The sequence below is a fragment of the Chiloscyllium punctatum genome, chromosome 49 (assembly GCF_047496795.1).
Source record: "Chiloscyllium punctatum isolate Juve2018m chromosome 49, sChiPun1.3, whole genome shotgun sequence".
NCBI classification, from domain to species: Eukaryota; Metazoa; Chordata; class Chondrichthyes; order Orectolobiformes; family Hemiscylliidae; genus Chiloscyllium; species Chiloscyllium punctatum.
The window spans coordinates 40599671-40613830 of NC_092787.1; the positions used below are offsets into that span (position 1 = coordinate 40599671).

Below are 14160 nucleotides of genomic sequence, written 5' to 3' on the forward strand. Positions count from 1 at the left end.
GTCTGTAGACAAAGAAACTGCAGATGCTGGAATCCAAAGTAGACAGGCAGGAGGCTGGAGGCTGGGGGAACACAGCAAGTCAGGCAGCATCAGGAGATGGAGAAGTCAACGTTTCAGGCATAAGCCCTTCATCAGGAATGTGGGGGGGGTGGGGGTGCAGAAAGAGGCTGAGAGATAAACAGGTGGGGCATGGGGTAGGGGGTTGGAAGGTTGCTGGGAAGGCGATAGGTAGATGCAAGTGGGGGGTGATGGTAATAGATCAGAGGGGAGGGTGGAGTGGATAGATGAGAAGCAAGATGGACAGGTCAAGAGGGCAGTGTGGAGTAGAAGGATTGGATCTGGGATGGTGAGGAAACTGGTCCCATCTAGCACCAGAGTGCCTAACATCAGAATGGGGGTTGCACATATAAGGCAGAGATGTGAGAGAATTTAGGAATAAATGACTGCCGACGCTGGAATCTGTCCTGACAACAGAAACTGCTGGTGATCACTGTGGGTGAGGCAGCATCCATATAGAGAGAGCAAGCTAATGTTATCAGGTTATATTACTTTCCTTTGGAGGTGATGTGCAGTGTGGAGGAGGCAGCATTTACACAATAGTGGGGAGGTGGGAATGCTGGGTTGGAGAAAGAACATTGATAGTTCAGATTAAGTGCTTGGAATGTGAGAATGGCAGAACAATGGCATGGTTATGAACCCACTCCCACTCCCCTTTAGCTTTACCTGTCACAGTCTCTGTCACCATGTCCTCTCTCCTCTTCCCCCGACTCCAGTGGGACTGTCTGCTCTATTCATCTGGCAGTTAGACACACCATTGTTCTGCCATTTTCCCATTCTGGTGGAATGTCTGTCCATGTGAGGGAAAGCAGTAGGTCTGACACAATTGACTTTCTCTCAGTACACTAGAACCAGCAAGAAACTGTTCTCCCTCAGGCAACATGTCAAAGACATTAACTTGCATCTGGGATGGCACCTCAAAATAAAACATTTTGAGGTATCTTTCAAAACTGATTATCAAACAACATTTCAAGTAGGGAGGTGTCAGGATAAATGATCCAAAACTTGGTCAAAGAGACAGCTTTAAACTAGCCTCTGAAAGGGGAAGTTGAGGAAGTGTGTGCAGGGAGGGAGTTGTAGAGCTGAGTTCCCTGGTAGGTTGAAGGTTTATAGGGCTGGAGGCGATTGCAGAGCTGGGGAGGGATCTGGGAACTCGGCTGAATTCCAGAATGGAACCGATGTTGTATCAGAAGCCACTGGAACTCAGAGAGTTAAAAATCACACAACACCAGGTTATAGACCAACAGGTTTAATTGGAAGCATTTCCAATTAAACCTGTTGGACTATAACCTGGTGTTGTGAGACTTTTAATTCTGTCCACCCTAGTCCAACACTGGCATCTCCAAATCATAGCTCAGAGTGCAGGGTGTGATGGATACTGGGACTTTGTGTGTGAGAGAAGAAAGGGGTAGGGTTTTTGAGGGGCTGACAGTTGTAGAAGGTGACCAGGTGCATGTTGGAAATGACCAAGTCTGCAAATAACCAGCTGGGGTGGTCACCTTGGTTATGGTATTGCTCGCTGTGTTTCACTGGTATGATACCAAGAAGCAAGCTGTATGAACCAAACATCCTTATGTCTTCCAGTTTGAGCGCGATGTGATGGTCTGGAACAATAAGAAGTATGTCTCGAAGCCGCTGCTAGTGAAGGAGGACTCTGCCATCGCTCGGCATCGCCGCTGGTATGCCCAGTTCTACAGTCCGAAGAGCCCCCGCTTAACCATGCGGCACGATGATCTTGAGTGGTAACTGCTGCTCAGGGACTCCGTAAGTCCCGAGCTCCAATAACCTGCAGTGAACCTGTCCCTGAGAGAGAGAGAGGGAGGAGAGGACTTGGGAATGGACTTGCTGCAGTCTCCAAGAGGGCGAGCAATGGATTCGGAATTCCCTCTTTTCAACTCATTGCTTCAAATGTTTGAGACAACTTCCAAACTGTAAAAATCATCCAAAGACTTGACTTCTCATTGGCTTCAAGGACAGGGAGTTTTATGTGTGTTTTCACAAGAGATTTTATACAATTATAACTTTTATTTTTTTTTGCTGATCAGTAATATATCTTAATGGTTGGAGTCTCAGGTGCATGACACAGGGTGAGCTCATCCTGGGGGGGGGGGTGGGGGGAGCACAGAAGTGGGGAGGTGGTAGTGTCAGGTAACTGGCATTTGCCATTCCTTCCCATTTGGGGTGCACTTGGTGGTGAAGGCTCAAGCTGAGAGTGCAGGTTACTCAGACCCCAGCACCAGGAGGAGAGGGCAGGGCAGGGCAACCGAGTGTATGTGGGAGGGATTGGCTGTGTGGCCACAGTCATGGGAAAGAATGGAAACACTGGTTCTGGTTAACTCTGTACAGTGTAGCTCCTACTCTGCATTGACGGAGAATGTTCCTGCAACTCTCTGTGTGATAGACTCGAGTCCTTACCCAGTTTAGAACAATCAATTCTGACAGTGAGATCCTGTCCTTCAGCCAGCCGCGTCCACACACTGGGTACCCAGGGGAGTGGGCAGAGTGTCACATTCACTGAGTGGGAGGGAGGAACAGAGGGTCATAGCTGCACAATCTGGGGAGGTGGGGGTCACAGTTGGGGTGGAGGGTAAGGGGATGTTCAGTTTTACCTCCACGGGAATGCTTGCCCTGTATGTGGGAGTGGTTGAGGTGGGAGGGGCAGGGAATCTCTGGCACTGTCTCCTGTGGTATTGGATACACACTCACGATAAACAGGGTGCTTCTCTAATGATGGAATTGTCCTGTTCTGCACTCTGAGCCTAGCTAATGTGTGTAACTCTCTCAACAACACTCTGAGGAATGGTCTCAACATATTTTTGTGATTTTATAGTCTAGTTGCATTTTGTTTGGAATATAGATTTGAAATAAATATAATATAAAATTGTTACTTATTAAAAATCAGGAGGTGCCAATGCTGACTCTGTCCTTCCTCCCTCAGCCTTGACTCCCCAGGCTATTGCTGAGGTTTTATCACGTTGGGGACAGGGCAGCACGCGCTCCTTTTCTTTTGTTAAATTGAATAAAGATGAAAGACTGTTCAGAGTGAAGACCACAAAAGCATGACACTCTCACTGGTCCATACCCATTCCACCCAAATCCTTCCCTTCCCAGTCCTCATCCTGCTTTGTTTTGCGGTTTTCCCTGTTGTCTGGCAGTCTTGACAATCCCACCCTCACCTTGCCCCTGGCCTGTAGTGAGAGGATTGGGTGTGTGTGCCCTTCTGTTCCTGTATGTCTCCGTGTGGAAGATGGAGGGATGTCCTGGGCCAAGAGGAGCAGTCAGGAGACAGGGCCTGTCTCCCGGAGATGATGCCATTCCAGAGAACTGGACAAAATGCACTGTGGGAATAAACCAAGAGCCACTCCAAGTACATCAGTTAAATCTGGGGCATTGCACTCTTGTATTCTCAGTCTCCAGTTTGGCACCTCTCCGGGCCAATCATCAACTGACTCCCTTGGTGGGAAGAAACGTTTTCCCTCGGTAAGTGGTTAGGGTCTAGATGTGGCTGCCTCACAGTGTGGTAAAGATGGGTTCATTTGAAAAATTCAAAAAGGATTGTTTATTTTGAAAAGTTGGACTCTAAAGGAGAATAGCACCAAATGAGTTGCTCAGTCGCAGATCCAGTGCAAACACAATGGACTGTCCTTCACTAAATTCTGGGACCAGATACTTCTTCCTTCAGTATGTCCCCTCACCCTACGAGCTCAATTCCCATCAGACCAGACAGTCTCTGTGTAATTTGCTTATGTCATTGCCAAGCTCTCGAATCATGGAGTCACACAGTATGGAAACAGACCATTTGGTCCAACATGTCCACCCGAACGAGGTTTCCCCACAGTCAGTTTTGTCCAGTTCTCTGGGATGGCATCATGTCTTTGGAGACAGCCCATTTCTGTGCTTGCATTTGGCTCTTGTCCCTCTAAACCTTTCTATTTATGTGCTTGTCTGAATGCCTTTTAAACGTTGCAATTGTATCTGCCTCTACCACTTCCCCTGGCAGTTCATTAACCACCCTCGGTGTGAGAACGTTATCCCTCAGTTCCCTTTTAAATCTTTCTTCTCTCACCTTAAACTATGCTGTCTGGTTTTCAACTCCCCTACCCTTGGGAAAACCCTTGCTATTCACTTTATTCACTTGCTATTCACTGTGGATAAATGTCTGGTTATCCACTTTGGTAGCAAGAACAGGAAGGCAGATTACTACCTAAATGGAATCAAGTTAGGTAAAGGGGCAGTACAGAGAGATCTGGGTGTTCTTGTCCACCAGTCAATGAGGGCAAGTATGCAGGTACAGCAGGTAGTGAAGAAAGCTAATAGCATGCTGGCCTTCATAACAAGAGGGATTGAGTATAGAAGCAAAGAGGTTCTTCTGCAGCTGTACAGGGCCCTGGTGAGACCACACCTGGAGTATTGTGTGCAGATCTTGTCTCCAAATTTGAGGAAAGACATTCTGGCTATTGAGGGAGTGCAGTGTAGGTTCACAAGGTCAATTCCTGGAATGGCGGGATTACCTTACACTGAAAGACTGGAGCGACTGGGCTTGTATACCCTTGAGTTTAGAAGACTGAGAGGGGATCTGATTGAGATATATAAGATTATTAAAGGATTGGACACTCTGGAGGCAGGAAACATGTTTCCGCTGATGGGTGAGTGCCGAACCAGAGGACACAGCTTAAAAATATGGGGATAGACCATTTAGGACAGAGATGAGGAGAATCCTGTTCACCCAGAGAGTGGTGGCTGTGTGGAATGCTCTGCCCCAGAGGGCAGTGGAGGCCCAGTCTCTGGATTCATTTAAGAAAGAGTTGGATAGAGTTCTCAAGGATAGTGGAATCAAGGATTATGGAGATAAGGCAGGAACAGGATACTGATTAAGGATGATCAGCCATGGTGGTGCAGGCTCGAAGGGCAGAATGGCCTACTCCTGCACCTATTGTCTATTGATGCCCCTAATGATTTTATAAACCTCTATAGGGTCAGTCTCTGTTAGAAATTCAGACTTTAAGAGCCAGCAAAGAATGATGAAAAGATAATAGAGAAGTGGAGAAAATACAATGAGAGGAAATCAGCTGGTGATTTCAAACTGGAGAGATTCCTCAAGTATTTGTACAGAAAAAGATTAGGTGCAGCTGGTGTTGTTCTTGAAGAGAGAGTGTGTGGGGAATTGATCATGGGAAACAAGGGAATAGCAAAGGCTTTGAGTAGATATTGTGTCTGCCTTCATGGTAAAGACTTAGAAAATGTGTCAAAAAGTAATTTGAATTTCAAGAGGTGATGGAGAAGGATGAACGTGAAACAATCATTAACACCAGAGAAAGCTACTGGGTCTAAAGGCTGACAGGTCTGCAGGATCAGCTGGTCTGTTTTATTGTGTATTAAAAGATGTATAAGTCCAGATAATCGATGCATTGGCTATCATCATCCAAAATTCTTTCAGTTCTGGGAGGATTGTAACATCTCAATTTAAAAAGAGGCAAAAAAGCAGCAAAGAATCGACTAATTGTCCTAACATTTCTCATGTAATCCATTATGAAGTTAGTTCTTAGAGGAGACTTTGTCTCTCTCTCTATGTATTTCAATGTGACTCTGTGAAGGGGAAGTCCTGCTTAACTCATCTTTGAATGTTACTTTGTCAAAGCCTCACAGAAGGTAGAGGGGACTTCCAAGAGATACTTGACTTGGTGCGAGGGGTGAGCCCAGTGGCCAGGTTAAAGGATGAGGTTGCTAACAGGAAATGGAGGAGAGGGATAAATGGGTCGTCGGTGAGAGTGTGTTGCTGGAAAAGCACAGCATGTCAGGCAACATCCAAGGAGCAGGAAAATTGATGTTTCGGGCCAGAGCCCTTCATCAGGAATGAGGCTGGGAACCTCAGAGGGTGGAGAGATAAATGGGAGGTTGGGGGCGGGGGGGGAGCTGGGTGGGAAGGTAGCTGAGAGTGCGATAGGTGGATGGAGGTGGGGGTGAAGGTGATAGGTCAGGGGGGAGGGTGGAGCAGATAGGTGGGAAGGAAGATTGACAGGTGAGACAGTCCATGGTGACGATGCTGAGCAGGAAGGTAGGAACTGGGGTAAGGTGGAGGGAGGGGAAATGAGGAAACTGGTGAAGTTCGCATTGATGCTCACCAATGGGTCATATCCAGGTTAACAATCTATCATTAGTGGGATGTGACCAGGATTAGTGCTGAGGCCACAATACCACCAAAAATACATGGAGAGTGACCAAATCAGTCTGCAATTCACCACCCAGAGGTGACTGGCCAGGAAGAGATTGCTATTATCAGTCAGCTGGAAGGGAATGGGATGGAGGAATCTCCTGCAATCACAGCTGCTTCTCATGGAGGGGAGGGGAGGTTGTTGGGGATGGGATTGAGAACCTTCTACTGGATCCAGAAATTCCACCTGTGGAATTTGGGATGGAGGAGAGGGTAGAGAGGGAAGTGTGTCAGATGGGATGGGGCAGTGAGGGTGAATGGGAGTGTCTGCTGGAGGTGGGGAGAGAGAAAGTGGGTGGCTATAACAGTCCATCTGGCACACGAGGCACAAGAGATAGTTACAGGATGTCATCAGGAATCCTTCAGTTATACGGGACATTAGTGAGACCACATCTCAAATACTGTATGTACTTCTAGCAGGATGTAAACACATCGGAGGTGAATTAGAGGAAGTTCACTAGATTGATGCCTGGTATGAGTAAGTTACCTTATCGGAGAACCTGAACAGGCTGGGCTTGATTCCACTGGAATTTAGAAGAGTTGGGGGAGGTGAGGTAGTGTCCCTACCTCCGAGTCAGGAGGCCTCAGATCAAGTCCCACCTGCTCCAAAGGCGTCTAATAATATCTCTGAACAGTTTGATTCGAACATGCCTAGAAACGTGACGTCTATAAGATCCTGAGTAGTCTTGGCTGGGACGATGTGGTAAGGATATTTCCTCCTGTGGGTGAGTCCAAAACTACGGACCATTGGTTTCAAATTAGGGGCCATTCTTTCCGAATAGCGATGAGAAAAAATGCTTTCTCTGAGGGCTGTGCAATTTTGGAATTCCTTGCCTCAGAAGGCAATGGAGATAGGGCTTATTACATTTTTTTTAAGGCTGAAAGAGACAGAGTCTTGTTCAGCAAAAGAATCAAAGGTTATCAGGATAGGTTAAAACATGGAATTTGGAAGATAATCAGATGAGGGTTGAGGAACAGGGAGAATTACACTACAAGATAGGTGCGTGGGAGAAGGAGACTGCAAGGAACGTTGTCATCTTCCTCTATGTGTAGAGGACAGTTTTAAACCTGTTAAGAGAGAAATACTTGGCTAATTGGAATGCAAGTAATCTTTAAATCACAGATGTATTGCATTCCTTGTGGATGAATGTGGAATCTAGTTCAGGCGTGACTATGATCTGAAAAATGTTGTCAATCCCACTGCAATGACCACAATTAAATTTAAATTTAAGATTAAGATCTGGGATAAGTAAAAGGGCTAGCAATGCTTGATTAAAATGTTCCAACTTTTGTGCACAATTGATGGAAAGCTGTGATCTTGGCAGTCTGTGGAAGGTATGGTTAGGATGATGGTGTGTATGGAAAAGTTTCTGTCAGTTATTTTTCTGTAGCAGTCCTGACCTTTGCTTCAATAGTTGCCAGCATCGCATTTCCAGACTGCAATACTCACATAAATTACTCAACATGAAAGTTCCTCTCGCAGTGGAGAATTGAATTCTGGCACCTCCTTGCAGTGCCTTCTGTTTCTGAATGTCTGTAATTCAGTGACTGAATCTGAATCTGGAGCTATTATTCCACGTGGATCTGCCCAGAACCCGAGCCTGTGCCTGAGCTAAAATTCAGTTGAAAAGTATTGCATTCTCCCCTCAATTTAAATTTCATGCACAGGAAATTTTAAAGTTCTCATCTTTATTTTCAATCCCTGATTATTTTGCTGTTTTGTCTCTCTGTGATCTGTTTCAGCCTCGCGCTCTCCTTGATATCTGTAATTCTCTAATTCTGGCCTCCACCATTGGTGGCCTGGGCTCCAGACGTTAGGCTCTTCTCTCTGTCTCCCAGATCTACTTCAATTCTTCAGGTCAAACCCTGTGATCATGTGTTTGGGCATTCGGACTAATACCGAAAAATGGTTTTGTCATTTTTTTAAATGCTTCTGATAAACATGTTGTGGAATTTTATGTTAAAAGTCATTATGTTAACACAGAACATTACAGCCCTCGATGAGAGCCCTTCGGCCCTCAATGTTGCGCCACCCTGTCATACTAATCTGAAGCCCATCCCATCTACACTATTCCATGTACGTCCATATGCCTGTCCAATGATGACTTGAATGCACTTAAACTTGGCGAATCTACTACCGTTGCAGGCAAAGCATTCCTTACCCTTACTACTCTCTGAGGAAGGGCTCATGCCCGAAACGTCGATTCTCCTGCTCCTTGGATGCTGTCTAATCTGCTGTGCTTTTCCAGCAACACATTTTCAGCTCTACTCTCTGAGTAAAGAAACTACCTCTGACATCTGTCTTATACCTATCTCCCCTCACTTTTAAAGTTGTGTTCCCTCGTGCTCGCCATCCCCATACTTGGAAAAAGGCTCTCCCTGTCCACCCTATCTAACCCTCTGATTATCTTCTATGTCTCTATTAAGTCACCTCTCAACCACCTTCTCTCTAGCGAGAACAGCCTCAAGTCCCTCAGCCTTTCCTCGTAAGACCTTCCCTCCATACCAGGCAACATCCTAGTAAATCTCCTCTGCACCCTTTCCAAAACTTTCACATCCTTCTTATAATGCGGTGACCAGAACTGGACACAATACTCCAAGTGTGGCCATACCAGAGCTTTGTACAGCTGCAGCATAACCTCCTGGTTCCAGACCTCAATCCCTCTATTAATAAAGGCCAAGACACTGTACGCCTTCTTAACAACCCTGTCAACCTGGGTGGCATTTTTGGTTCATGCAGATGGGAATTGGAGGGGGAAGGGCAGCGGCTTTGATTTGATTTGATTTGACAGGGAGCAGAGGGGACTGCCAGGAGATTAAAAAGTGTTAGCAGGGTTTTCCTGTGGCTAGTGGTAGACTCCCTGCCTCTGGGCCAGGAGCCCGCTGAGATGTGTGACGACCTGATCCATTAGAAATATTGGGTGGGAGGGGGAGCTGCTGTGATTCAGTTGAAGCTCTGTCCTCCCCCCCACCAACTCTGAGTTAGCGACAGGGGAGTAGGTCAGGGCTCAATAACCAGCTCGATAGGTCCCCCCCCCCCACTTGGTCAGGTCATGGAGGCCGGTGCCAAGGAGCAGCCCTGGGGCCCAGATTTCTGTCTCCAGAGTATGACGTATCAAAGCATTGTCATAGGCATTATTTTCAGGTATACTTTAAGCCTGTGCAAATGAACAAACTCCATTCCCTTGACCACTATTTGAACCACAGAATCATCATCAAATCCCTACAGTGTGGAAACAGGCCTTTAGCCCAACATGTCCACACCGACCCTCTGAAGAGTAACCCACCCAGACCCATTCCCCTACTCTGTTATCCGACAGTTAACCTGGACTAATGCACCCAGCCTACACATCCCTGAACACTATGGGTAATTGAGCATGGCCAATTCACCCTAAACCGCGCACCTTTGGACTGTGGGAGGAAACCGGAGCACCCGGAGGAAACCCACGCAGACACGGGGAGAATGTGCAAACTCCACACAGAGAGTCACCTGAGGCTGGAATCGAACCCGGGACCCTGGTGCTGTGAGGCAGCAGTGCTAACCACTCTGCCGTCCCTTTCTGGTAGGGCAGCAGAAGCAGGGGCTAATAGTGATGCATTTGAAGAACAACAGGGACATTCTGCTGTTGTCTTCGCAAGTATTGGCTATTGAAACATTATCACTGAAAATACGCAACATAGTGATGCTATCCACTGCCCTGCCTCTTCTCTGATTACAGTGACACATTTTGAAGTGGCTGTAAAAACTCTTCTGGACACCCAGAGGCCTCGAAGGGGTCACATTTTGTCTTTAATTCTTTTGAAGATTTTAAATCACCTTGAAATGTGCTGAGCTCTTGTACTTTTTTGTTCTTAACTATGTTTGAGTGCTGTAGAAGGTGAGGGGCAGAGGGAGGGCAGGCCCACACTGCCAGTGTGCAATTGTGACAGTCAGTGGCCCCACAGCCTCAGGGAGGAAAGATTGACTGACAGCAGTTTGACTGAAAACAGACCTGCTCAGAAAAGAAGAGGGGAGAAACCAGAGAACTTTCATTAAATTGTTCTCCTTCAGAGTATCTCACATTTTGTTATTTAAAATTTGCATATTAAAATTGTACAAGACATTGGTTCGGCAGCATTTAGAATACTGTGTACAGTTCTGGTCACCACATTACCAAAAGGATGTGGCCGCTTTGGAGAGGGTGCAGAGAAGGTTTATGAGGATGTTGCCTGGTACGGAAGGTGCTAGCTATGAAGAAAAGTTGAGTAGGTTAGGATTGTTTTCATTGGAGAAAAGGAGATTGAGGGGGGACCTGATTGAGGTTTACAAAATCATGAAGGGTATAGACAGGGTGGATAGAGATAAGCTTTTCCCCAGGGTGAGGGATTCAATAACCAGAGGTCACGCTTTCAAAGTGAGAGGTGGAAAGTTTAAGGGGGATACACATAGCAAGTACTTTACACAGAAGATGGTGGGCATCTGGAATGCGTTGCCAGCAGAGGTGGGAGAGGCAGGCATGGTAGATTCATTTAAGATGCGTCTGGACAGATGCATGAATAGGTGGGGAGCAGAGGGATACAGATGCTTAGGAATTGGGCGACAGTTTTAGACAGTACATTTGGATCGGCTCAAGCTTGGAGGGCCGAAGGGCCTGTTCCTGGGCTGTAAGTTTTTTTTGTTCTTTGTTCTAAATTATGGCACTCTCCTGACACCCCCAAAGCCTGTCCACCATCTACAAGCTACGAGTCAGGCGTGTGACGGAATGCTCCCCACTTGCCTGGATAGATACAGCTCCAATGACACTCAAGAAGCTTGACACTATTCAGGACAAAACAGCCCACTTGATTGGCACCACATCCACAAGCATCCACTCCTTCACCACTGACACTCAGTAGCAGCAGTGTGTACCATCTACAAGATGCACTGCAGAAATTCACCAAGGCTCCTCAGACAGCACCTGCCAGATGCACAATCACCACCATCTTAAAGCACAAAGGAAACAGATAAATGGGAACACCACTTCCTGCAAGTTCCTATCCAAGACACGCACTATCTGATTCACAGATAGCAGTCTTTTTGGGAGTTCACCATTTTTGACTTGAGCACAAAGATTTAGTCTGCCAGTCCTGTACTGAGGACGTGTGGCACTCTGAGCCTGAGTTATTAGATCAGATATTAAATCAAGACCCCGCCACCAGCCGAGGACCCTGTGTGAGGGCACTTATCCTTGGAGTACTGGTCCATATTTATCCTATAAAAACAAATCTCCTAAAAATTTATCCTTCAAAAAAATGATCTGGTCATTGTCACAGTGCTGTTTGTGGGATCTTGCTGTGTGCAAATTGGTTACTGAGTTTCACTACATTTTGAAAGTATGTTCTTGGCTGTAAAGTTGCCGTTCCAAAGTCATGACAAGGGGGCAGGTATAGAGAAAGAACCTTCCAAACCCATGACCACTTCCATCGGGAAGAACAAGGGCAGCAGATACATGAGAACACCCCACCTTCAAGTTACCCTCCAAGCCACTCACTATCCTGACTCGAAAATACATCACAGTTCTTTTGCTGTCATTGGATCAAAATCCTGGCATTCCCTCCCGAAGGCATTGGATCATCTACTTAGAGCAAATGGACTGCTGTGGTTCAAGAAGGTGGCTCACCATCACGTGTTAAATACTAGTCCATGCGCGTGAAATACCCATGTCCTGCGCGTGAAATAAAATAAAGCCGTGAGAGAGACAGAAAAAGAAGGCAGATTCTTGAGTCATCAATGTGTTGCTGCATCTAATGGGAAGAGCCAATGCTCTCATAGTAAGGTTTCTTCATGTGAAGAGAGCAAACATGAGACATTCACAAACCCTGAGACAATACTGGCATTTCACTTTACGCAATCACTGGCAATGAAGCATCATCTACTATTTGGTGCCCAAACACGAGTGACACTCTCCAGTCACAGTGAGATCACGATTAACAGTAGCTCTCCAGAGACAGTAAAGTCCATATTAACAGTAATTTTCCAATAGCAGACATACTCCCGTTAACAGTACATATCCAGTGGCATTGAGATTCCCATTAACAGTAACTGTCCGGAAGCACTGAGATTCCCATTAACAGTACCTCTCCGGAAGCACAGAGATTCCCATTAACAGTAGCTCTCCGGTAGCACTGAGATTCCCATTAACAGTAGCTCTCCGGGAGCACTGAGATTCCCATTAACAGTAACTCTCCAGTGGCAATGAGATTCCCACTAACAGCAGCTCCGCAGTGGCAATGAGATTCCTATTAACAGTAGCTCTCTTGTGGCACTGAGATTCCCATTAATACTAGCTCTCCTGGAACACTGAGATTCCCAATCACAGTAGCTTTCCGGTGGCACTGAGATTCCCATTAACAGTAGCTCTCCAGTGGCACTGAGATTCCCACTAACAGCAGCTCTCCGGTGGCAATGAGATTCCCTTTAACAGTAGTTCTCCGGTAGTACTGACATTCCCATTAACAGTAGCTCTCCGGTGGCACTGAAATTCTCATTAATACTAGCTCTCCTGGAGCACTGAGATTCCCATTACCAGTAGCTCTACAGTGGCATTGAGATTCCCATTAACAGTAGCTCTCCAGTAGCACTGAGATTCCCATTAACATTGGCTCTCCAGTGGCACTGAGTTTCCCAGTAACAGTGGCTGTCCGGAAGCACTGAGATTCCCATTAACAGTAGCTCTCCAGTAGCACTGAGATTCCCATTAACAGTAGCTCTCCGGTGGCACTGAGATTCTCATTAATACTAGCTCTCCTGGAGCACTGAGATTCCCATTCACAGTAGCTCTACAGTGGCACTGAGATTCCCATTAACACTAGGGCTCCAGTGGCACTGAGATTCCCATTAGCACTAGCGCTCCAGTGGCACTGAGATTCCCATTAACAGTAGCTCTCCAGTGCACTGAGATTCCCATTAACAGCAGCTATCCGGTAGAACTGAGATTCCCATTAACAGTAGCTCTCCAATGGCACTGAGATTCCCATTATCAGTAGCTCTCCAGTGGCACTGAGATTCCCATTAACAGCAGATCTCCGGTGGCACTGAGATTCCCATTAACAGTAGCTCTGCAGTGGCACTGAGATTCCCATTATCTGTAGCTCTCCAATGGCACTGAGATTCCCATTGTCAGAAGCTCTCCGGTAGCACTGCGATTCCCATTAACCATAGCTCTCCAGTAGCACCGAGTCCCCATTAACAGTAGCTCTCCAGTAGCACTGAGTCTCCCATTAACAGGAGCTCTCCAATGGCACTGAGATTCCCATTATCAGTAGCTCTCCAGTGGCACTGAGATTCCCATTAACAGCAGATCTCCGGTAGCACTGAGATTCCCATTAACAGTAGCTCTCCAGTGGCACTGAGATTCCCATTAATACGAGCTCTCCTGGAGCACTGAGATTCCCATTCACAGTAGCTTTCTGGTTGCACTGAGATTCCCATTAACAGTAGCTCTCCAGTGGCACTGAGATTCCCATTAACAGTAGCTCTCCAGTGGCACTGAGATTCCCACTAACAGCAGCTCTCCGGTGGCAATGAGATTCCCTTTAACAGTAGTTCTCCGGTAGTACTGACATTCCCATTAACAGTAGCTCTCCGGTGGCACTGAAATTCTCATTAATACTAGCTCTCCTGGAGCACTGAGATTCCCATTACCAGTAGCTCTACAGTGGCATTGAGATTCCCATTAACAGTAGCTCTCCAGTAGCACTGAGATTCCCATTAACATTGGCTCTCCAGTGGCACTGAGATTCCCATTAACAATAGCTCTCCGGTAGCACTGTGATTCCCACTAACATCAGCTCTCTGCTGGCAATGAGATTCTAATTAACAGTAGATCTCCGGTAGCACTGACATTCCCATTAACGGTAGTTCTCCGGTAGCA

General features: G+C 46.6%; 1 protein-coding gene across 2 annotated transcripts in view; it reads left to right on the forward strand.

Annotated features, from left to right (window-relative positions):
• LOC140469624 (cholesterol 7-desaturase nvd) overlaps window positions 1-2155 on the forward strand; it is a 67797-nt gene extending 65642 nt beyond the window's left edge. For both annotated transcript variants that reach the window (XM_072566307.1, XM_072566308.1), the window contains one exon: window positions 1642-2155. In XM_072566307.1, coding sequence (XP_072422408.1) covers window positions 1642-1803 — 162 coding nt within the window. In that variant the 3' untranslated portion in view covers window positions 1804-2155. The remainder of the gene's footprint in view (window positions 1-1641) is intronic.
• Window positions 2156-14160: the final 12005 nt, after the last annotated feature.